This window comes from Sparus aurata, chromosome 24 (assembly GCF_900880675.1).
Source record: "Sparus aurata chromosome 24, fSpaAur1.1, whole genome shotgun sequence".
NCBI classification, from domain to species: Eukaryota; Metazoa; Chordata; class Actinopteri; order Spariformes; family Sparidae; genus Sparus; species Sparus aurata.
In genome coordinates this window covers 1,363,089-1,387,074 of record NC_044210.1, presented here as the reverse complement: position 1 = coordinate 1,387,074, position 23,986 = coordinate 1,363,089, and the positions used below count along the sequence as shown (strand labels likewise).

Here is a 23,986-nt window from a genome sequence, read left to right as displayed (position 1 = left end):
GTATAATACAACATGATGACAAACAATCAACAGGTCTACCATTGTCATGATGCTACAATAAGATTGGTTGATGCCTTCAATCACAGTGAGAAAAATCAACCTTGCCTTGAAAATACAATTATGTCACTTTTTCGCCATGTAATATTTGCTTTCTTTTTGAATGTACTTAAATATTGTTGTGTTAATCGCATACACAAAACCATGAGTGCAAAATCATTACTCCTATTTATGTAATTTTATCTTTAACAATGGGAAGCTTTTTATTGTTCCAGCTTGTGCAAGTATATAATAATAATAGTATATTAACACTAATAATATAATCCTTTTAATGAAGTGACATGAGCATATATACATAAGTAATATTTGTCATTTATGGTTAATTCATTAATCATGTACATTTTTAACAGTCCTAAACCCAAAGATACTCAGTTTATGATACATACCCGAGCAAATAGTCTAATCGTCACATCAGAGTAGTAGCAACAAAGAATTTTTGATATGTGCTTGATAAATAACTTCACTCAGCTTTAATAATTGGAGCATACATTAATCTCTAACAGTGTATCAAGATGAATTGCCTTAATGATTTATTGGTTCTAAAATACTTGCTGATAATGCTCAGTTTACCAATGGATTAATTGACAAATCATTTAAGCATAACCTCAAACATATGGCTTATAAATAATAGATGAATAGAATCATCTCAGAAATTGAGTAAGCACAGTACAACATTTAACCCTTTGTGCCTCTATATGCAATCAGGACCTGGACTCTGTGTGGCACTCCTGAGTACCTGGCTCCTGAAGTCATCCAAAGCAAAGGTCACGGCCGAGCAGTGGACTGGTGGGCTTTGGGCATCCTCGTCTTCGAGATGCTGGCTGGGTAAGTGCAGAAGTCTCCAGTATATACCACACTCCATACATTTTAAACACCAGGGGGCGCTCTCCTCCATCAGAGCAACTGAGGTTAAGCAGTGCTGATGATCACCTCTGTTATAGAGTAACCAGATTACAGGCTATTTTAAGTAAAGCCATTTTATCTTGAATTATGTGGTGTTTTGGAGCGAGAAGTGGTTGGAGTCTCTGAGAGATCAGAGGAATGTCTGCAGAAAGAGTATTTCATGTTCTGACTTCATACACACAAACACAAAATATACACACACAGGTGAAAATCTCCCTCTGTGAAGCCCAGACAGTTAACGCTTTGAGCAAGTCTCCACGTGACAGGAATAAATCTGATGATCATCTCTCAAAACAATGCAAAATGACACAATAACATAAACACCTGTACACTAGTGATGCAATCCAACAGCCCTGCAAGTGAACGTGAGTTAGAGTACAGAGCAGTGGAGGACCCTGTGGACATGCAACAGAGAAATTATTCAATTAATCATACTGCTGTTATCGTCTCAGTGTGGGAAATCTATTCTTTGTGTGTTTATTGGATACTGCAGAGCTGCGGCAAATTAATCTGTAAATGGGAATCATTGTTGTAGATGAAGAACAACGACGCTGATCCCCTTTAGAAAGCACTCTGCTTCATTCTAATGTTCTATATCGGTAGCAATGAATAATAATGTCTGTGCCTTATTGGCATTGTGACAGAACAGGTCTGCAGGTGAGACTGACTTTACATTGACTGGACAAAGGGACACACCAAGTGATATTCAATGATTGAGATGTTAATGGAATAAACCAAATACATGGCCCAGCCTGAACTCCTTGGTCATTTAGCAACATGTAAGAACTTTCATTTGTATATTTGATTCTTTTCAAGTATTGTGTTTCCTCTTCAAAATTGCTTGCCCATAATGCAGTATGTAGAGCACTAAACTTAAAAGGCTTCACTTTAGTGATCACTTTAGTGACTAGATTACATTCTGCATCAAAGCTGAAGTAGCACATTTTTAAATGAATTTCTTTAATCAGCATTGAATTAAAAATTGGTTGTGATAGTCAGTCAGGCAAATGATAGGTAAATCCATCATAGACAGTTTAATGTAAATATATGTATTATTTGACTGATCATACTTTTGAAAATAAAGGTGGTATTGATAACATTCATCCGCTAAATGTGGCTTTGTACCTCCCCACTTTCATTGAATTCATGTTGCAATAGCGCTGTTGTTCGAATCATTTCTCAAGTATTTTCCGGTTTCGGCACTCGCTAATGTTGCAAACATTGCTAATGCTAGCTACCAAATGTTAAATTATTTACGCTAGCTAGATAACGTGAGGGCAGGGTGCATATTGTAGAACTTGTAGAAGGCAAATACCAAGGCGTTTGTTTTGTGACAAAACACATAGTCATGTGAAAAAATTAGGACACCCCATTAAATATTCAGTTCCTTATTAAGAAATGTTCACATATCAATGTCTAATCTTGTTTTTATTTATTTCTTGAAAAGAAAGTGATTTAATTGCAGGTGAACAATAAAAATGAACCTTTTTTTTTTTTTTTTTTTTTTAATGTGTTTAAAATCTGGCTTTTGATGATAAATGTATAACTGCTGAACAGCTGTATCAATATATATATATATATATATATATATATATATATATATATATATATATATAGATATAGATATAGATATATATAGAAACATGCAGTATATATTTGTATTAAACAAAAGATATCACAAAAAATGCATATTCTAACTGAGGAATAAGTTAGGACACCTTACCCCCTAATAGCTAGTGTTACTCCCTTTGGCAGAAATAACTTCAGTGAGACGCTCTTACCATCTACCAGTCACTGACATCGGTCTAAGGAAAGGTTGCCCCACTCCTCAATGTAGAAATCTGTCAGCTGTGAGATGTTTGGGGGGTTTCTTGCATGTACAGCAAAAGTTTCCTCCTTGCACACATCCTTTCTGATTGTAGAGGCATGCACTTTCACATCAACGGTAGCTAGAGCCTGCTTTAGGTCTCGTGATGACATTTTAAAGTTGTTTTTGGTGACTACTTTTAACATCTTGCGGGTGAAGCACGTTGGCAGTTGTTTTGAATGTCCTCCACTCGTATTTTCCAGACAATGGAATTGTGGATTTAAAATTTTTTTGAAATACTTTTAAATCCCTTACCAGCTCATAAACTGCTACAATATTCTTTCTGAAGGCCTCAGACAGCTCTTTTGATCTCACCATGGCATTCACTTTCACTTCAACAGTCAGGAGCACACCAAACTGAATTTCTGAGGTTTAAATAGGAAAAGCCTCCTTTTAAAGCCCCTGTACAGACTTTTCATTTAGTGTTGATTTTGGCGGCCCCGCTGGACGAAAGCGGTAGTGTTTTGCCGGAATGAAGACTGCATTTCCCATGAGCTCTAGCGCCCACTGTCGTGAAGACGTTTGTCTGGCCGGCGCGTGTAGATTTGTTTTGGAAACGTCGGAAAGAAGACGGGACTTGCTTTGAAAACTTTTTTTGTTTTATTTTAGCAGCTATCTGCAGCGTGCATATGGACGAGGTAAATGTGTCTATTTGTATTTCTACTTAATATAATATGCCGCCGGTGAAACAAAGTAATTGGAAAAAACTGCAGTAGCATTGCCAACATAATATCTTACGTTGTAAGCTAACTGTATTACCGTGATGTCTGTGACATAGGCTAAACATGCAAAGACTGCACTATTGTCACTGTGTGTAATGCTGCTGTTGCACTGCAATTTCCCAGCTATAAATATTACCCACGGTGCTACAGAGCTAGCGTTACAGCAAAGTCACACTGATTGTGATGGATATTTTGTTCTAAGTAAGAAACTGAATCATTTATAATGACAGAGGATATTACCGATGCATCGTTGCAGGTCGGCTGGGCTGATACACACAGCTGAAATGGATGCGTGATCTAAGATGTTTGTTGTCGTTTTTACGAGTGTAGTATCTAGAGCTAATCTAGTGGTAACGTTAGCCAGCTTTGTTGTAACAACATAAATTCATGTATTGCTGTAAACTATGTCCCGCATTACATTTCATAAATGAAATAAAATTTACAAACCTGTCTAGGAGGAATAGGGCGAATTCTGGATCCGACCCTCCCTTCAAGCCCCGCAACTCTCTCCATCTCTGGAAGGAATCGCCAATGTTTATCCGTGTTTTAGCCCTAGCTCGATCGGATTCCCTCTTGGCCTTTCGTTGGTCTTCGGTTCGAATTATTTTTCTTTTCTTTGTCTCATTATCAGCCATGACAAAAGTTTTAGCTCGGTTAGCACTGGCTAGCGTAGCAACAAAACAGCTATGCTGTATCCTGAATGTCGTCAGTTCCGGTCTGACTGCCGTAAATCGTTTCGTCAGTGATCCGACCCGACCAATGCCTTTCAGAGGTATAGAATTAGACTACTTAGAAAAAGCGTATCTTCACACTGATGGGCTCATTTGCTGTTGTAGGTAACAGAGACACATAAGCAGAAACCAGAGACTTCTCTATATCCAGTTAAAAACTCCGTACAGGGGCTTTAAATGCTGATCAACAGTGTTCTAAATATACATGTGCACCTGATGTGATACACCTGTGTGTGATTTCAGTCATTTTAAGTGTGAATAAATGTGGGGATGTCCTAATTTATTCCTCACCAGAAATTGCATTGTTTTTAAATGACATTTTACAGAAAGTCGGTTCTTCAGTTTTAATTGTTTTGTTATATTACTTAAATCTCTCAGTATTGTTAATGTCCAAATATGTAAAAAAAAAAAAAAAAACAGACTTTCATAGGGTGTCCTTATTTTTTCTCATGACTGTATACCATGTGATTCCAACTACGTGCTGAAAAACCTTGTTATAAGCTAAAACCAACCGTCAGAATTCTTACAAACAATTGCTTTGGACCCTGCACATATTTTGAAATTATCGATTCACAATCAGGATGATGTTTTTCAGGAAAAGCATCAACTTTCATATTACACAAAATCGTTTTGATAGATCTGTCGTTTATCTAGAATATTGAATAGTCCTGAAGTATGACCCCATTGACCCACTACTTTGTGCAGACTGTATTTTTAAGCACTACAGCAAATTCTAGACAGGTTCTATTCACCACCATTGTATTGTTGTGGGTGCAGAAACCGCAGAGACACTTATGAATAAAACTAAAAATGTGAGCTGTTAATTTGATAAATAGTTATGGATGGTTATTATGATTTTGATTTGATAAGATGTCCCTTTAGTTTATATAGGGATATTCCTGTAGAAAACCAGTGATTGACCACTGCTTTAACTAATGTGGAGCACTGTCTCTAGACCCACTGAAATATATTCTGTGTCAGCCCGGCTTTCGTGTAGGTGAAACTAGGTGGCTTTGAATTTGTGTCAGGAATGTGACCTTCTTCCAGCATTCATCAGTGCAGGCTTTGAAGTATTGCAGTTCTGGCAGAGACTGCATGCTGTTTTGCGGCCCTTAGCACATCAGCAGACATGTCCAGGGAGGGGGACCATTATAAGACCCCCCTGACAAAGAGCTCTCTTCATCTTGCCATATTGTCTAGCTGTTCGTCAGGGGTCCTGATCCAAGAATGTAGCGGCTGCCTCTGAAAAACTCAGCAGTGGTAGATCATCCTCCTCTGGGTTGAAGCACAAGTTGAAAAAACATTGAGTGATGGGTCAGGGCCTCCAAGGGAGGAAGCCAAGTGAGAGTGGGAAAAAGAGACTGGGTCTTCCTCCATAATCCTGCCTTCAGGGCCAGATTTCTGGTCTTAATCGAAAACAATCACCATGTGTGTATATGGAGTTGTACATGTGGCTGTGTGTTTGATGTGTAACTCCTCTCACCATGAAAATCTGCCTCCTGTATTTTGTACTTACCCCCAAGACAAAGACCTGCTTCTATTTGTAGGAGCCATGACAACATGCTTAGTTCGCTCAGTTCCTGTGGCCTGAGTGTTTTGCTCAGCGTTGCCTTCATGCTAAAGTTGGAAATCAGTTGCATCAAGATATATTTTAATCTGAACGTGAATACCACTGTGGAATTCTAATTGGATTGTGTCTATTATCCTGCTCCATTGTCTGGATAGGCTACATAAAAATTAAATTGACCGTTTTCCCATCTCTTACCTCTCCTTGGCTCCCCGGACTTTCCTCACCCAGCTCATTTCAGTGAAGTGTCACACCAGACTGCCACCCACAAAGTCAAAGTGTCTGCAGTAGTTCTGACTGATAACACACTATCTGGAACTGGGACTCCTTCCTCTAATATCTGTGATACCTTTTCAAAAGTCACACTAAAGATAGTTTTACTCATGTGAAACAACACAAAAGTGCAAAGTTCGAGTTTTATAACTTCCACGTAAAATATGTATTTTTTTTCCCTCAGTTTGTCTCTAAAGGAAAGTTCATAGGGACATTCAAATAAAAGTTACATCCCTAGGGAGTATAAATAGTCTCAGTATGTCCCAGGCCTGTATGTGGCTTTTTGTCTACCTTTCCCTTACATAAATATGATGGCATTTTCACATGATAGTCTCTTGTTTCAGGTCTCTTTGGAAAAGTCCCAACAGCATTCCTACTGGATTTGGTTATTTCTGTAGCACTTTCGCAACACTAGTCTGACATTGTAACATTAAAACACAGGCTATATCATCAAAGTTCAGCATGCTCCAAAAAAAAATTTAAACACGTCTTTTCCATATTGAAAGCACTTTTGAAAAGCATACGGAAATTTGCCACTCAATTTCAAACAAAGAAAATAAAATTATTTTAATAAGAAAAATAAATTGTTGAAGATTCTTCAGCTGAGATTATTCTCACAAAATACATTTACAGGGTTCTCCCCAGAAATTCTTAGTATAGCGGCGCACCGTCAACGTCAGTCCGGGGGGGGGAGACACGGACGTACGGACAGCCGGTCATCAACTCCGTCAGCCGGGGGACGGACGGACGCTCATCGCCGTCAGGCGGGAGCTCCTAGCCGTCAACCGGGGGACGGCGGACGGACGGACGGACGGACGCTCGACACTGTCACGCGCGGAGTATAGCGGCGCTGACCGAGCGGTATAGCGGCGCAGCGCCGCTGTTCCACCGTCTGGGGAGAACCCTGATTTAAGAAGCTTTGTACAACCAGAATAATAATCGGAACATAATCTTTTACATCGTCATATTCATGTGAAATTACCCACCGATGAGCCACAATAATACACGACTGAGAGATCAGTCACCATCAGTGATTCCTGATAATCCTCAGGCAGGGCTCCATGCTGCCACTATTTAGTCGCATTTGTATGCAGTTATGGAAACAGTGCAACCACTGAGGAACTTGAAAATATGTCCTCCTGTGATTTAGTTTTTAAAATCATTATTGTATATCATATGAATCACTAGGAGCAGTGTCATCGCTTGTGACGTTTTGCCTGCAATAAAAAAAAAAAAAAAACAATCTCAAAAGAACAAAACAATTATCCATTTCCTCAATACATACCAGGTTTGTTACTGTACTTACGAAATCTGACACCCTCCACCCTAAAGAGAGGAATAGGATGTGAGATGTTTCCTGGACATGGGCAAGAAGTGACCGTGACCAGATTTTCATAGTATATAAACATGCACCGTAGTAACGATACAGCCATGTGTTTTCTTACAGATGTTGCTTCTAAATTCTGAGTTGGTTCACCTAATATTGTCTGTAGAGAACCCCAGTGCTACTAGTGGAAAAAGTCTGGAGCCCTGCCTTAAGGGCAAATTAAAGCTGCAGTCTGGAGTTTTGAGAAAAAAGTGGACTTTGAATGTAAATTTGAATGATACAGCTCCCAGGTCCCTCCTTCCTCTCTGCTGTGCTGCAGCCCTCCCCACAGAGGAGCCTGCTGTACACGAGCAGGCTTGTAACCACGGTAACAGAGGACGCCAGATAACCAAGACGGTGCATTCAAAATAACAACAACATAAGCCCCGATTGTTCTCTTACTGACCAATAGAACTAAATAACAATGAAGAGTGCCTCATGCAGATCACTGTAGATATCCCGAGTAACAAACAATATTCGTCAGATCGTAGTAACGCTGTAGAGTTACTAGGTAATCATCATTACCATGCTGCCTTTCTGAAGCATGAGTAACGTTATTTCTCTAAGCCAATTCAACCACTTCAGAGCGTACTGAACACAAACTAACATTATAACTGCCCAGTCACTTGAAAGACACTTTTGCTAGCCAGTAGCCATAAAGACAGAGCTAAACACCGGAGTTAGCATACAAGCTAACAAGCTAGATTTAGCAGCAAGCTACATAGCTTCACTGCAACATCATACAGTGATATGCGCTATTGCGAGTATTACTGTAACCGCTGCTAACATAGCCTTATGGTTAAAACATAGAATTAAACATATATCAAGCAGGGGTCCTTACTTGCCCAGCAGAAAAGTCCTTAGAAATCCCATAGCTCTCTCCACCTCTGAAATGACGCTCCAATATTTATCCTAGTTTTCTCTCTGGCTCGGTCCAGTTCTATGTTTTTACACTTCCTTTCTTTGTCAGTCTTCTTATTTCTTCTCTTTGACGTGGGACATGGTGGGGCATTGTTCAGCTCCGATGCTTTTCCGCCATTATTTACAGTTTGAGCTTGAAAGTATCTGACCAGGTAAGAGCAGGCACTGCGCCTGTGCGGTAGAGGGGCACTGCCCAGTACACGCTGCGTGAGAGAGGGGGTCTGCCAGCAGTGTATGCATGAGTATCAGGGCTGTACGCTTAGCTTTTTCACTAGTAGCACAGGTGCTCCTAAATGAAAAAATTTAGGAGCACAGAAAAAATTTAGGAGCACTTTGAAATTTCTTAAATAACACAATTTTATTATTAACACTTAAATCACGTACACAGTAACACACATGTGCACTCAAACATATAAACACAGTGCCATCATAAGGCCTACTGCAACCCTCAGTTAAACACAGAGAACATCCCTGTCCCACATCTTTTTGCAGTCAGGTCACCTGGCACTCTTAGCTGAGTTTATCCAGCATGTGAAGAAAAAAGAAAGAAGTTCTTTGTTGTCTGAATTACTCAACTATAAAAGTAATTAGTTACCAGGAAAAGTAACTATTGCGTTACTTTTATTTATTCCCCCTTTTGAGCTCGGCATTCATTTTAGCGTACTCGGCATCTAAATATGTATTTAGAAAATGTATTTATGCATGGCGGACCGGCTCCTGTTCTCCCCGATATTTTACCAATGAGTGCTCTGAAGGAGTCTGAGTCAACTGTTGATAACAGGAGCAAGTTCTCAACAACATACCTGTCTATCATTGCATTCAGTTCAGTCTTTTTTCTTTTTTTCTTTGGTTTATTTGATAGGGACAGATACAGATCATGTGGGTTGTACAACAATCCAACAGAAAGCATCATAGTATTTATAGCCTTAGCTAATTTCCAATTTCACAAGTTTTTGTGAAGCTGTTAGCAGAGCTCACGTTAGCCACACCTGGCCTGCTATCATCATCAGCAGCGTCAGCAACAGAGTTTTTGGCCAGTGTTAGTTTTGTAGAAGCGTGTGCCACTGAGAGATGCTTCATTAGATCAGAGTTGCTTACAATGGACGTGGACAAAGGAGATTAAAGTAGTGTCTGTACTTCCACTTTGAAAACGTTAACTTTCCCTCCGGACTCTTCATTGCTTCAGTTCACCTCTGCTAGTTTGTGTGTGTGAGGCTGCTTGTGTGCGTGTGTGGCTTGTGTGTAAACCGAACATTGCCACTGATTGGCTTAAGAACTCTCACTCAACGTTAGAGAGCCAATCATCATCACTTATGCGGTTGTCCCGCCCCTCCCTCCTCCCTCACCGGAGGAAAATAAAACAGCTCTGCAGCTCCGGTGGCTGAGAGCCGAGTCGGATGAAAACAGCTTCAATGATCAACTTCAGTTTGTAATGCGCCACATTTAATAGTCGGTAACGGTGTTGTAACGATGGAAATAGTAATTATCTATTTTTAGGCGCATATGCTAGTAAAATGCTCGCACTGTACAGCCCTGAGAATGATTGACACTTCACAGACACTCTCCTTGGCTATGATTGGTTGTGTTGATACGGGAGCGGTGGATTCTTGCAAGTCAAATTACAGCCACTGGGTGGACCCACAGACAATGGATTTTTACGCAGCAGACCTGTATCTTATTCTACTGTTCTACTGTCAGATCATGATGAAAATTTTAGCAAATATGACAAAAAAAATAGTTACAGACTACAGCTTTAATACCCAAACCAGATTACCTAATCGTAGAGAAAAGATTAGAACTTTATTATACAGAAAATTGACTTTGGCACATCCAAAACAAACAAAAAAGTAAATTTTATTATACATGAGGAGGCCACTTACCCATAGGTTTAAATATCATACCTAAAAAGCTCCTCTTTAAGTTTTGAGTACAGAAGCTATAAAACATCCTCTTTGATATTGTTGTTTTATAGAGCCCCAACTCTCAGGTGAAAAAAGTCACATCCATGCAAATTCAATAAAACAGAAGCTGAAGTTAGACAAATATAGCACATATTAAAGACATTGCTGATATTAAGAATTACACACCGGTATGTGGCACACAAACTTCGCCATACAGCCCATGGTTTTAGAAAGCTCTTTCACAGAAAAAGATGGTGTTGTCTTATTTAAGTGACTAATCTGTTAACATAAGATAACATGTACATGTAACATGTACCTTCACTGATCACCCGTAGGAGAAATTCAATTTGGCGTAGCAGCAAAGGGAAAAATCAGTGTGCAAAACGATACAATACAAAAAGTAGCAGCACAAGGTAGGAGTTGACTAAGAGAAATTTGGATACAAAATAAGAATATACTCAAATAAACAGATACATTACAATAGAATAGAAAATCTACATACACTAGATGGATCTGTGTGCAATGTTCATCTAAATGTGCACTGTCTGTTGTGGTACTGTATGTCAGTGAAGCCCTCTGCTGACAGTTTTATGACCGAACCATTTTTGCTTTCAACGAAAGTCACCTGCTTTTCAGTGCTCCCCACTGAACTGGAAAGATCTGTTTAAAGCATTCAATTTTGAAACAACATTCAGTATAAAAACTTGATTCAGACTGTTAATTGGAACAATGCAAACCCTAAAAGTGGTCAGCACTCATCATGCTTTAACATCTTGTAAATTAAATGTCTAATGGCAAAAGACTTTAATGTAATGTTCCCCTCTCTAACAGATATGTAATAATTAATGTGATATTTTGGTTGATAGATACAGTTTCTTCACAGGATGTCAGTGGTAGGATAAATTAATATTGTTGATACCTTTACCATCCACTCAACAAAACATTCAGAGGGGAATCATTCTGAAGCAAAAAGTTTCCACCTTAAGTCCCACAGCCCCTTTACTATTATTATTAATATTGTCTGCTGTTAAACAAACCATTTAAGTTACAAAATGGTCATATCATGTTATCCTCCTCCCATTTTGCCTCAGTGACCCAGATTTTCCACCTATTACAGCACCAGTGTTGGAGAAGAAAAACAAAAAACACATGAGCGCAGTCTGTGGCGCTCGTAGACGCCCCCATCCCAGTTCCCTGACTCTGGAGCTTTTCTCTTGGAAGGCAAGTGGCGTGTGACAAACTGGTGCGATTATGCGCCTGTCTGCCCCATGCATAATGGATTTAGAGGCTGGTCCCATTATGTAATTTGTGGGTAATGACTTGTCCAGGCTGGAGCAGAGGGAAGAACAGGAGAGCTGGGGAAGCATTTAGTGGAGTGCAGTGCAGCAGCAGAGGGCCTGTGGGTGGTAGAAACACTAACACGCACACTGAATCTTCAAAACGGCTGTGAACAACAGCTGCTTTGTCTACAGCAAAGTTTTCATAGCCCCCAGACTCTAAATGGTGACCTCTCCTCCATTTTGTTCAAACTTATCCAGGTGAATGTGTGTAAGCTCTTGCCCACCTTACCTGTTTGTTGCATCATGCTGCTTTCGCACAGCACAAATTGGGTTTGCTCACTGTGACAGTGTGTGTGCAGCTTAAGAGGAGCAGGCTGGAGATGACATTTATTTCTCTCTACAGGTACCCACCGTTCTTTGATGACAATCCGTTTGGAATCTATCAGAAGATCCTGGCTGGAAAACTGGAATTCCCACGCCATCTGGATTTCTATGTCAAGTAAGCTCCTCAGACCAGGCCGACATCAAATTACAACAGGAGTGTGTGTGTGTGTGTGTGTGTGTGTGTGTGTGTGTGTGTGTGTGTGTGTGTGTGTGTGTGTACTTTTAGGATTTATTAATCCTAAATGTACTTGAGTTGTCACTCAAAAAGTCTTTCCTTATTTTTTTTCACATTTCCCTGCAAGACATTGTCTCATTCAGACAGAATCACTTCACTTTTCTTCTTTTTTTTAGGGGCACCAAGGCCACATGACAGGGCACAAAGGCCATTGAGTAAAATTTGATGATTTACCTTTCAGATTGATACCATAACATCCTAATTTATAATAAGACATGGATTATGTATTAAAACATTTTTAATACCAATATCAAGTTAATGTTACATTAGAAAAGATTTTTTAAAAATAATTAAACATTTTGGTGACAGTACACTGAATATTAGTGAAGGTATTGAATATTTCTCCCAATAATAATTCCCCCAAATTATGCCAAAGCACATTTCTTCCAAACAAAGATTTGTGGAATAACCAGCAGGAGACCACTGGTGTGTGGAGTGATTTTGGTGACACTACACCGAATAATGGTGAAGTTCTTGAATATTTTTTGTAGTATCTCTTTTCGGTGTTGGAGGAGCATCAAAACGAGGAGCGCTCGTTTTGATGAAAATACGGTTGTAGCTTGTTGTCAACTTTACTACGGTAGTTAAGAGTCGTCGTTTGTGTTTTAACAATGTTTCGCTTATGAGTTATTGATCGGGGAGGTTCGAATCTGTTTCCAACTTTACCGAACTAAATCCTACCACATAAGTCAGTTACATATCATATCAAAACCAGCTGAGCTCACTTGCTGTGCTGTAAGTGTCATTCTTCTGTTTTTAAATGCTGCTGCTGTTTGAGAGGCTTTCACGTGAGATCATCGTGATGATGAGACTCCACCTGCGCGAACCGCAAACTCACTGAAGTTACTGTGAGTGACTACTGTGCACTCAGGTGGCTGTAATTCAAAGCAAGAACACTATGCTGACCGGGCCAGGGGCACAAAGGCCCCTGTGGCCGTACGATGATTTTTTTTTTCATGGGGCATCGAGGCCATAGAGTGCCAAGAGGCCAAGAGGCCATGGCCGCCGTGGCCGCCGTGAAATTCCCACCCTGGTGTCCAAGAGTGTGTGCAGTGGCAATTGGCCGCCGAGAGAAAGTGTTTTGAGTTGGAAATCTCTCCCGTCTCCCTGGTGATGTCACTGTCACTCTTTCTGACCTAGGCGATGATAGTCACTGTATTTTTGCATTCTTTGGATCATGTTATGCACCCTCATCCTACTTGCTATGATGTCTTAATTTCAAATAAAAAAAAAAAAACATCACTATCTTTGTGGACATGGGGCATGCACAATCCAGAAGTTGGCGGTAATGCACCGCAAAGCAGTTCGCCAACATCATTAAACAACAAAAGAGAAACTGCTATATTGTTCTGTTGCTAGCATGCCGTTGTTACAAGTGATTGCTTCCCATATCGACAGATTACAAAACAAAAGTAAACATTTAGGATGTGAGGCCTATCATAACAGTTGGGTTTAATCTGCTCTACAAGGCCAATTGAGTTAATACAAGTGAAACATAACGTTATACACAGAAATCTCTACTGTGTTCCTTACGTGATGACCTCTGCAACAAATTCTCCAAAGTCGGTAATGTTTGATCCTTCTGCAAGACATCCGTGCTGCTACAGCCTAAACACACTATCATAATTTAAATGAATGGGAGGATAGGAGATTGCCATAAGGCCTTATTCTGTCTAAGTGGGGCCTTACAGTCTTTATATTTGTCTATGTAGTGTCATACAACTGCACAATATGTCTTTGGGTTGCGGTGCAACTGTGAATATAATACAATGGTTTTAGTTAGTTTATTATCTTGACAACCGTCTACTGAAAAAATGCCACATATAAGTATTGCCATATTATTGGTGAGGGCCTTTATATAAGTTTCTGCCTCCCGAGGATGAGTGGGTGAAAAGTAAGCAGTTGATGTTGCACCATTTGTTTCTGCTTTCACTTGTTTTGCAGATAGCAGGTGAGTCCACAGATACATTGTGGTTTTAGAATAAGACAGCTCCTTTTTTACAAAGCTTTCTTCTTTTTTCGTTCATTTTCCATCAACAGTGTAGAACACAAACTCCCTCCACACCTTGCTTCAAGGATGATTGGTGTTTTTATTGTTGCTTGTTTTTTTTGTGATTAGCTTAGTCTGCTGGTAGACCAGTAGGGCTACAATAGTCACCTGATCACCTGGACCAAAAGGCAAACTACTTATGTTATTGAACACAGTTTAAATTTTGAATATAAAAAAACAAAAAGTAAAAATTTAACACAGTTGAATCTACAAGGTTACTTGCATATTATGTGTATTACATCTTAGAGGCAATAGTTTACCTAATGCCCATATTTTATAAAGCAACATTTGACCAGGAAACTATTAAATTTCAGTACAAATTACACACAATATGTACTTTAAATATGCACTTGATAATAGTAATAAGTAGAGATGGTGCCGATCGATCAGTAACTGATCGGATCGGGCCGATATGGTAAAAAAACGATCGATCGGGAAATCCGATAAAAGGTTAAAATCACCGATCCAATCGCATTATACATATATTATACATGTGCTTGTGTTTGTTACATTCCGGATCCAAAGGGGGCGGTAGTGCGCCAAACCGCTGCCGCTTCAAAACAAAGAAGAAGTGTTGTGTTGTGGTCACACCGCCTGCATGCACTGCTAACATGTCAGTTATATGGAAGTTCTTTGAAATATGTGAGACAGATGTCACACACGCCAGCTGTAACGCATGCAAGCGTTTAGTGCCTCGTGGGGGAAACAAACCAAGTAGTTTTAATACTACCAATTTAATTCGGCACTTAGTCGTTTCACAGCACTGAACATAACGATTTCCTGCAACTAACTAGCGAAAAGAAAAAGACAACGCCGACCCCACAGGCACTGCTGCAAACAACATTGGAGAGCACGCAGCCCTACAACCCTCGCGGTGAGAAGGCCATGGGAATCACAAGAAGGCTATACAGCTTATATAGGCTCAATTTATATTTTATTTTTTTATACTATGTATGCAACAATACAGCCATTTAAATGGCTAATATCAATAAATGACTGAACTTTCAACCTTCAGCTCTTCTTGACTGCCTTCTAGAGGCTATTTTGGCATATTGTTTTCCACAGTGCCACTGCTGCTATGAAGGAATATTGAAGTTACTGTTTTGCAATAAATAAAGGTAATCTAGTAGTATAAATAAATAATTACAAGGTTAACATAAATGAAAGACAAAGGCATTTGCATGAGTGGATGAATTAATGGGGAAACAGTAAAATAATATAAATATTAATAATATCGTTCCACATGATCGATCGGTTCTGATTGGTAATCGGATCGGTGAGGCTTTAGGTGATCGGTATCGGTCCCAAAAAACCTGATCGGACCATCTCTAGTAATACGTTTAACTGACTGGTGCTGACTATGAGAGTAAAGTCTGAATTTCAAAAACACATTGAGGACCACCACATGTACCAGTGTTAGTATGTTAAGACAGACTGGTTTTGATTAAAAGAGAAATTCTGTTTTATAACAACTGATATCTTAGTTTTTGTTGCAAGATCTATCGTTTCGTTCATAAGATTATGCTCACAAAAGTAACTGTAACAAACAAAAAACAACTTTTTCGGGTCTTAGACTATAATAGTTTTTCCCCTTGTTGTTAAATCAACAATTAAAGTAATGTGGCTCAATAATTAATGATTTAATAACACAAGTTTTTGTTTGTTATTGTGGTTATATAGCATCGATTTCTAAACACGAGTCAAATAGTGTATGCCAGTGATACAGTAAGAACAACTGATTTCCCAAAGGCAGGCCGTGAAATCAGTAGTGAATCAGTAGTGAAATAATGCTTCAGCTTTTATCATCACTGCTAGACCTGCTGGATAGATGGGCCATTGCAAGTGGTTCCCACACATAGCGCTTAGGGGTGTTACGATTCGGTATCATCGCGGGGATCACATTCCAGCCACGGACTCCTCCAACACTGACCGCGGCCCGTCACAGGCCGATTGGGGCCCTCTTCAGGGAGGGACAGGAACTTTAAGTGGTTTCATCTGCATGATGTCCTCTATCCTTGTAATATTCTGGTTGTGAATTGTTGACTTTAAAATACTAATCACATCAATTTAATAAAACTGAGTCTAAAATCGGCCAAAAAAAGTTCCCTAGATTATACAAGCCCCTCCAGGAACTTGACCTGAATGTCCTTAGCTTTAACTCCAGCCCTGGTGCCCTTCTAAAACCAAAACCTGGCCTACAGGTGAACATCTTCATAAGCTATGGCCAGTCAGAAAATGACAGACTACCTATTGACAGTCACTGACGCACTCCACCAAAATTCCCCCACCGCCACCACCATTTAAATGCCAATTAAAGCATAATACTTAAAACGGTTGTGGAGCCACATTGGCTGTCGATTGGGTCTCTTAAGTGCTGCAGTCCCCTTTAATACAGGGACAATGAGCTCCCTGGAGCTAAAGGGGGGCTTCAGGTTGACCTGCAGTCACTAATGACACACCCAGCTGATTTGGACAGGTTCCCCAACCGCTCACCCTGCCCATTAAACCAGCTGGAAGGCTCAGGAATGTGCTAGATTACAGGCTCTGCAAAATGTGTGTGGGTGTGTGTGGGTGTGTGTAGGTGTGTGTGTGTGTGTGTGTGTGTGTGTGTGTGTGTGTGTGTGTGAGAGAGACTGTGTGTGTGTGTGAGACTGTGTGTGTGTGGGGGTTTGTGTGGGTGTGGGTGTGTGCACGCACTCACTCACTCAATCAGTCCTGACACAGTGGGCCCGGAGAGACCAGACACACACTGCTTCCCCTGATAATTCAGCGAAGCCACAGCTTCCTACTGTTAAGCCATCTATCTTGCAGCCAGCAGACAGAAGGATTTTAATATTTCCACCATTTATATCACTCTTACACAGTTCCACGTCACACACTCCCGTCCGTCAAGCATTGAAAGGCCTTGCAGAGACTGCTGTGTCTCCAGCAGCAGCAGCAGCTGCTCAGCATTAGACTGGACTACTGTCCCAGGGTGGCCCTGGCAGTAAAGGTCTTGTAAGACATTAGTCATAAAATTAGCTGGTTGTTAAGGACTTGTTATAGACATGTTGACATTGTGTTGACCTGACCTAATGCCCTCTGCACCACCTCGACACCTTCCTCTGCTGTCAGTATGTTCTGGGAAGTCTGCATGTGATTTCTGAGATGTGTTTGGCTCCCCAGGGGGCTGGCAAGAATGTGTTAGAGGGTAAATGGCTAACATTATCCCTATTCTTAATTGTCCCAGAGCCAGGATCCACGTCAAATTTTAATAATAGTAATAATAATAATGATAATTATTACTATTATTATTTATTTTATTTTTCATGATGAGTTTTTTTTTCTGCATATTCTTGACCTTGAATAGGAGCAGCTGTAATGCAAGCAATTTCCCCTCTCAGGGCTTGACACTAAGCTTTTTTCCAAGTAGCACTGTGCTCCCATGCTGAAAAATTTTGTATCACACAACATTTTTTAGTAGCACAATGAAAATGTGCGTTTTTCCCCGCTAACTTTGGATGAGCAAGGCACCATTTACAGAACATTTTGCCCTCTTTAAACACCAACCACTTAAACACGTTTTCCCACTGAGGGTTGTACTTATAAAGCTTCACAGCTACAGTGCCCCGGCTGCCTGCTGCGTCACCCTCTCCTTTCTCTCCAACTACCACCTCGTTTAACACCCCGTCCTCTTCTTCGTCCTCTTCTTCTTCTTTGTTGCTCTCGTTTCTGTCTTCCTTCTTATCATCCTCTCTTGTTTTCTGAAAATAATGCGTTAGGGGGTTCATTTTCACGACGCCGACACTCTTTCGCTTCTCCATTTTTGTGTTTTGATTTTAGTTTTCGCGCTGCAGTCTTCACTGTGTGTGCGCGTGTGGTCACGTGTCTGTTATGGAAGCAATGCATTGGTTAGATCTGATTACGTAGCTACAATGCTGCGCTTGCATTGGAGGAGACGATTCAGGTTGCCAAAAAATAAATAAAAAATACTGCTCAGTGCTCACGTAAACAGCAAAACGGTGCATGTACTACAGTTTCTGTCGGAGTCGCACTGATACGACTGAATGTAATTTTCTATTCGCACTGGAAATAATCTACTCGCAAATGCGAACAAAACAGTCGCACTGTCGAGCCCTGCCTCTAGGATCAATAATTGTACTCACTCATAGATACCAACCACATAATTGCGTCTGATTTGTTTTTATCACAATCCATATATGATTCTCTGGGAAATTCACTTGTAAGATAGCGAGAAAAAAATCATGGACCTGTCCCTCTATCTGCACCCACACCCAAATTTAATGGTGTGAATCAACAGATAAAGTTCAGTATTCATTTAAGACCCTTACAAACAGAAGATATCCTTCTGCTAATCATGAAACCACTTCAGGTTGATGTCCTATTTATTATTTTTATTATTATTATTTTCATATAATGTTAAATGGAGTTGCATTTCTACACAAATTCACCCATTCACATACACAGGCGAAGGCTGCCATGCAAGATGCCAACTGCTCATATGGAGCAATTTGGAGTTCAGTATCTTGCTCAAGGACAATTCGACATGCAGCTGGAGGGAGTTGGGATTCGAACCAGTGACCTTCTGATTACTGACCTGCTCTACGTCCTGAGCTATAGCCGCCCCATGGGATATGATGAGATATAATAGAATATGCTGGGATATGATAGGATATTATGGGATGTAATTAATAATTAATGTAATTTATATGCCCCTGTATATCACTTTGAGTTGCCTTGTGTCTGAATTGTGCTATACAAATAAACTTGCCTTTCTTAACACAGCTGATGCAAACCACCTTACTTACCTTGTAATCTATGGCATCAAATCCGTAATGATTAATGCGGCTGTAGGGGGTAAAGAGATTGAGAATTGCAATTGGAAAAAGGAAAAGCCAACATCTGTTGGGAAAATGAACCGCAAAAATTCTAGGAGCCTTTTTTTCACATCCTTCCTTCCTCCTTGTTTTGTCCCGCATCATTTCTGGATGAATTCTCCTTCGTGAAATCCATGAAAAGGCATGAATACAAATATTTTGCCCTGGAGCTGATTAAAATATTTCTCTGTGACGTATCACTCCAAAGGCCTGTCTTTAAACATAGGAGGGATTTAGTCGGAAACAGAGAAATAGCTGACTTGCCAACATCCAGCCACTGTATTTATGAGCCTGTCAGCAAGCTGTTGGGATGTGAGATACGGTACCTTCATCAAAAGCTCTCTGTTCGTCAGCACCTATCACATTTCATCCTAAAGCCTACACTTTGCCATTTTAAGATCCCCGTGAATCATCCTCATTCCTCTCTCATGAATTGTCTACATGTCTATAGTCTCAAAGATCCTGTCTCGAAAAAAGTGCTCACTTTCTTCAATTAAAAGATTGTCAGAGGAACACAACTCACTTTGCCTGACCTCTTCACTTTTTAAAGGCTGTCAGGCTGCCTTTAGTGAGGATGAATTTGTCATTTCGACAGTGCTTGGGAGGACCTTCTGACAGTTTTTCCTCATGAGAGGGAGAGAGATTGTACAGCTTTGGATTGACTCACTGTTTCTTTTCCCCCCAGAGACCTCATCAAGAAATTTCTGGTCATTGACCGAGCCCGGCGGCTAGGCAACATGAAGGTGAGTTGGTTAGACTTCCTGTCTCCCTGAACCACATGGCACCATATTTCATACCTCTGGTAGGTAGTTTGACATCAGCAGTATGAGGACAAGGACAGGATAGGAAAGGCCTTCAGTGTGACTGAAGCTACACATGGTCTCAATTAGTCACAAATGAAGGAACACTTACAGAAGTCTCTGCTGAACTTCTAAGGTTTTTTTTTTTTTTTACTTACAGCAAGATGGGTGTCTGTGGATGCCTCTATTGTAGGTCTGACTTATATAAATATTTTCAGTCAGAACAACATACTTACATACATACTCCTCTCAGCAACACAGTTATAGAGGTGTTTTAATGACTTGTCAAGCCGTAACAGTAGAAAGCACAGTTGGACAACACAAAGACATATTTGTAGACCCTTGTTCCAGCACCAACACAGGAGAAACATGAGTTAAGTCATTCATTTAGTCTACAGTGGAGATGTAAAAGCAGACAGGCAAGCAACATGTTTACATTTGGAGAGAAAATAAAATCTTTCAGAAAATTATCAAACCATAATTTGATGTCCCAATGTTAAAAACACAAAGACCATGAAATGTTGTTAAAAGGCCCAAAAGAATCTAATAAGTGGAGATTCTGTGCAAAACAAGTACCTGTTTCAGGCCTGGATAAATCCCCCTGTGTGTAGCCACACATTACACACCGCTGCTTGTGAATCTTATTGTTATGACCACTTGTTAATTACTAAGTGCAACCCAGATGAAGATAACAACCTTTTTATTTATCCTTCAATTGTGTAGATTATTATGATAATCATGTATAATGTTTGATAACTAGTGCTAACGTAATGATCAGGGCCCGTATTCACAAAGACTATTATCTTAACGTTAGGAGGACTCCTAAATCGGACTAAAAGTTTTTATGTAGGAGTCGTTTCTTAAAAGTAATTCACAAAGCCGCTGAGACCTTCTTTTAGTTATGAAAACATTGAACTCCTAAACTAGAAGTAACTCTCTGTTGCTATGGATGACGTCATTTTATAAGGACGCACTTAGAAGCGGTGACAACGGTGATTGGTTGTTGAGTGACAGGGCAGCCCATTGAAAAGTAATTTAGGCTACGCAATGCATGAAGTTAAAATAAGGAAGTTGCCTACAAGGCCATGACAAAGCCTATGAAAAGATATTGGATAAAGAAATGTATTTATGAGGAGATTTAAGTGGCCCCCCCCCCCCCCAAATAAAAGTTACAAATTAGAAGATTGCAATGAAAAACGTATATTGCCAATAAAAGCGGCATTTGCTCGAAAAGCTGCGTCAAACCACTCTCCATTACAATTCGGGAATCGTGTGTAAAAATCGCCATTTCGCAACAATGTCCAGTTTATTGTAACATGCGTCAAAGACAATTTGTGTATTGATGGAATGCAACTTTTTCCGATTGACAAAAGCCCTATTCGCACGGGACTAGTATAACCTGGGGACCTCCAGTAATTTGTAATAATTGCGGAGGTCGTCTGTGATCTTAATCCCGTGCGAATCTGCAATGTCCGTAATTTCTAAAGTAAAAATTCCACTGCAAATTACCTACCATATTTTGTCAAACTCAGAGGTCATGTGATAATATTAGTCCTGTGCGAATCGGCATCTCTGTGATTTGGGGTCGTTTTTTGTTTTTCTTAAGGTTTTGTGTGTTTCCATGCATTGTTCTGCCTTTTCCCAGTCAAGAATTATGGAGGCTGCGTTGGGAATTATAAATGAAAGTTTTGACAGCATTTTGGGTGCAAATTCAGGAGGCTCATCAAAAGAGCAAAATCTTGAAAGATGATTAGATGGATTACATGCATGGCAGCATGCGGTAAGGAACATTTTTCCATCTTTCAAGAGGCTCACCAGTTATTATATTAAAAATATCCATATCTAACCGTTGTGCTGCTCCAAAAAGGGCTCCGGTGCAATCGACCCGGGGGGTAATGTCAGTATATTCGAGTTAAAACACAGACTCTGCTTATCCTGTGCAAATGCGCCGCACGAAACACAGACGTGGTGGGATAATTTCTAAATCACTTGAGGTCCCCAGGTGATACTAGTCCCGTGTGAAGAGCTGCATTTTCCCCGTAGCCAAACACCGGAGTGTTGCCAAACATTTTAACTCTGGCGTTATTGGATTGTTTCAGTTGATTGGGAACGTTATTGCGTCCCTCACCAACTCAACCACAACTTCAATCCCTTCACGGTCCATCCGACATCGTTTTAATAATTCCCTGTCATTAGCGTCTCCAAAACATTCGGGCTGTGACCAGGTCTTAGCGAGTTAGGAGTCCTCTGGACTACTTCTAAGGTCTCCCAGACTTAGGTGCTACTTTTAGGCCTAAAATGTTTTGTGAATAACTCTTATCTTCAAAAATTAGGAGTCCTAAAGTTACGACTGACACGCCCATCATTTTTAGGAGTTGCTCCTAAATTCGCTTGTTAGGAGCTACTTTAAGCCTTAAGATTCTTTGTGAATACGGGCCCAGATTTTTTTTCACATATCTACTAAATAAAAAAAACATTTACACAGTGGTACAGAAAGTGGAAGTTGTATAATGTCTAAAATGTTCAGCCCAACAGTTTCACTGTGCTGTAAGCTGTATTTTGAAGGTGGGAGATACACACGACTAAAGCCTAGACAGTGCAATGTAAGACTTATAAAACCATTATTTTGACTTGATGCTCTCCTACAGCAGTTTAGTTGTAGAATAACTTCTATACGGTTACCAACCTGACACAGGGTTACACAAGAAACTGAGACTACCTAGTTCTGAGGCAGGTTGTATAAATAGCTTAGAAATAATGTAGCAACTATGGCTGCCAGCAGCAATTTGAGCCCATACTGACCCTTTCCATTAGAGCTCCAGCTTTTTCATGTGCAGTGAGCTGCCCTCCTCAAAGCAATAAGTTGATTTACTGCAATTAATGTATTTTAAGAGAGCTTCATATCGAGGTCAATCCCCTGATTATGAGATTGGAATTAAAGAACTCATAAATCTGCTCGATTTCACTCCAATTAAACCTCCTGAACAGATCCATTTCAGAACCCTAACACCCAAGAAGAAATGTGAAAGGAAAGTATTTAGTCTGACTTCACTGTGTACAGCCTCAGAAAGTTAAGAGCCTTTCTTTCTAGTGATCTCTTGGAGAAGTTATTGAATGGAAAACAGTGTGTGCATTTCACATTTTACTGGGAGCCTGCCCCTTCATAATTTATCAATGGCTGCTGTGTAGATTCCCATTCAAACTGGAGGACTGGAGCTTTTCAATTAACATTAGTGAAAGGAGCTGCATACTGAGAGCTGCTCTCAATAAAACAAATACTTGTCTAAACCCAGTGATTAACTCATATAATCCCAGGCAAGATGATATTGATTTGTGGCTGCCAATATTCCGGTCACATCGCTCATTAACACTGATGTTGCTGTGCAGTCACAGGCTTTCTGTTCTCATGTGCAGGGGCTGGACTGTGCCACTACAATGGATGACTTCTACAGTGTTTAATTACAGTTACATTTAAAAGATGCATTAATCAACTATCTCAAGTCTGTAATTGATACTTGACACTGTAGAACCACTCACAATGTTTATCCTTTCCAGGTAGCATATGTAGAGTATTTTGTGTACATCTTTCATCTAAAGTGCACCTTTCATTAATTTATCTAATTAATAACACCATTTTCACACGTTAGGTTTGAGATTGGATTTCCAAGGACTCAAGAAAATGACATTGATTTTGCCAAAAACAGTTAGTTTGAGATGTCACTGTTGTGTACATTTGGTTTATCACAGATGCAGAGCCAGACGAAATTCTTGATTTTTCAGGGCCAGTGCCGATTCCAATGTAGTGGTGTGGGGATGACATATTTTTGTAGGCTAACCCTGAGGTTGGCAGCTCCCTGGGCTCCCTCAACAAAAGCAAGTGGGATTTTTGAATATCGCCAAAAATTATCTCTGTGACAAACACAAGATAATCGCCACAGATGAACACCACACTTTTTTGAAGCATAAATTAAATCTCTAACAGTAAAAAGCTAATGTTAGAGGCTTATAATTAGACTACATCACGGTCACATGACTTAAACATCTCCACCACT

At 40.1% G+C, this 23,986-nt stretch overlaps 1 protein-coding gene across 1 annotated transcript in view; it reads left to right on the top strand.

The window, feature by feature from the left end:
* prkx (protein kinase X-linked) overlaps positions 1–23,986 on the top strand; it is a 58,605-nt gene that overhangs the window by 27,109 nt on the left and 7,510 nt on the right. Inside the window, exons 4-6 of the mRNA XM_030409948.1 lie at positions 763–882; positions 11,992–12,087; positions 19,820–19,877. Coding sequence (XP_030265808.1) covers positions 763–882; positions 11,992–12,087; positions 19,820–19,877 — 274 coding nt within the window. The remainder of the gene's footprint in view (positions 1–762; positions 883–11,991; positions 12,088–19,819; positions 19,878–23,986) is intronic.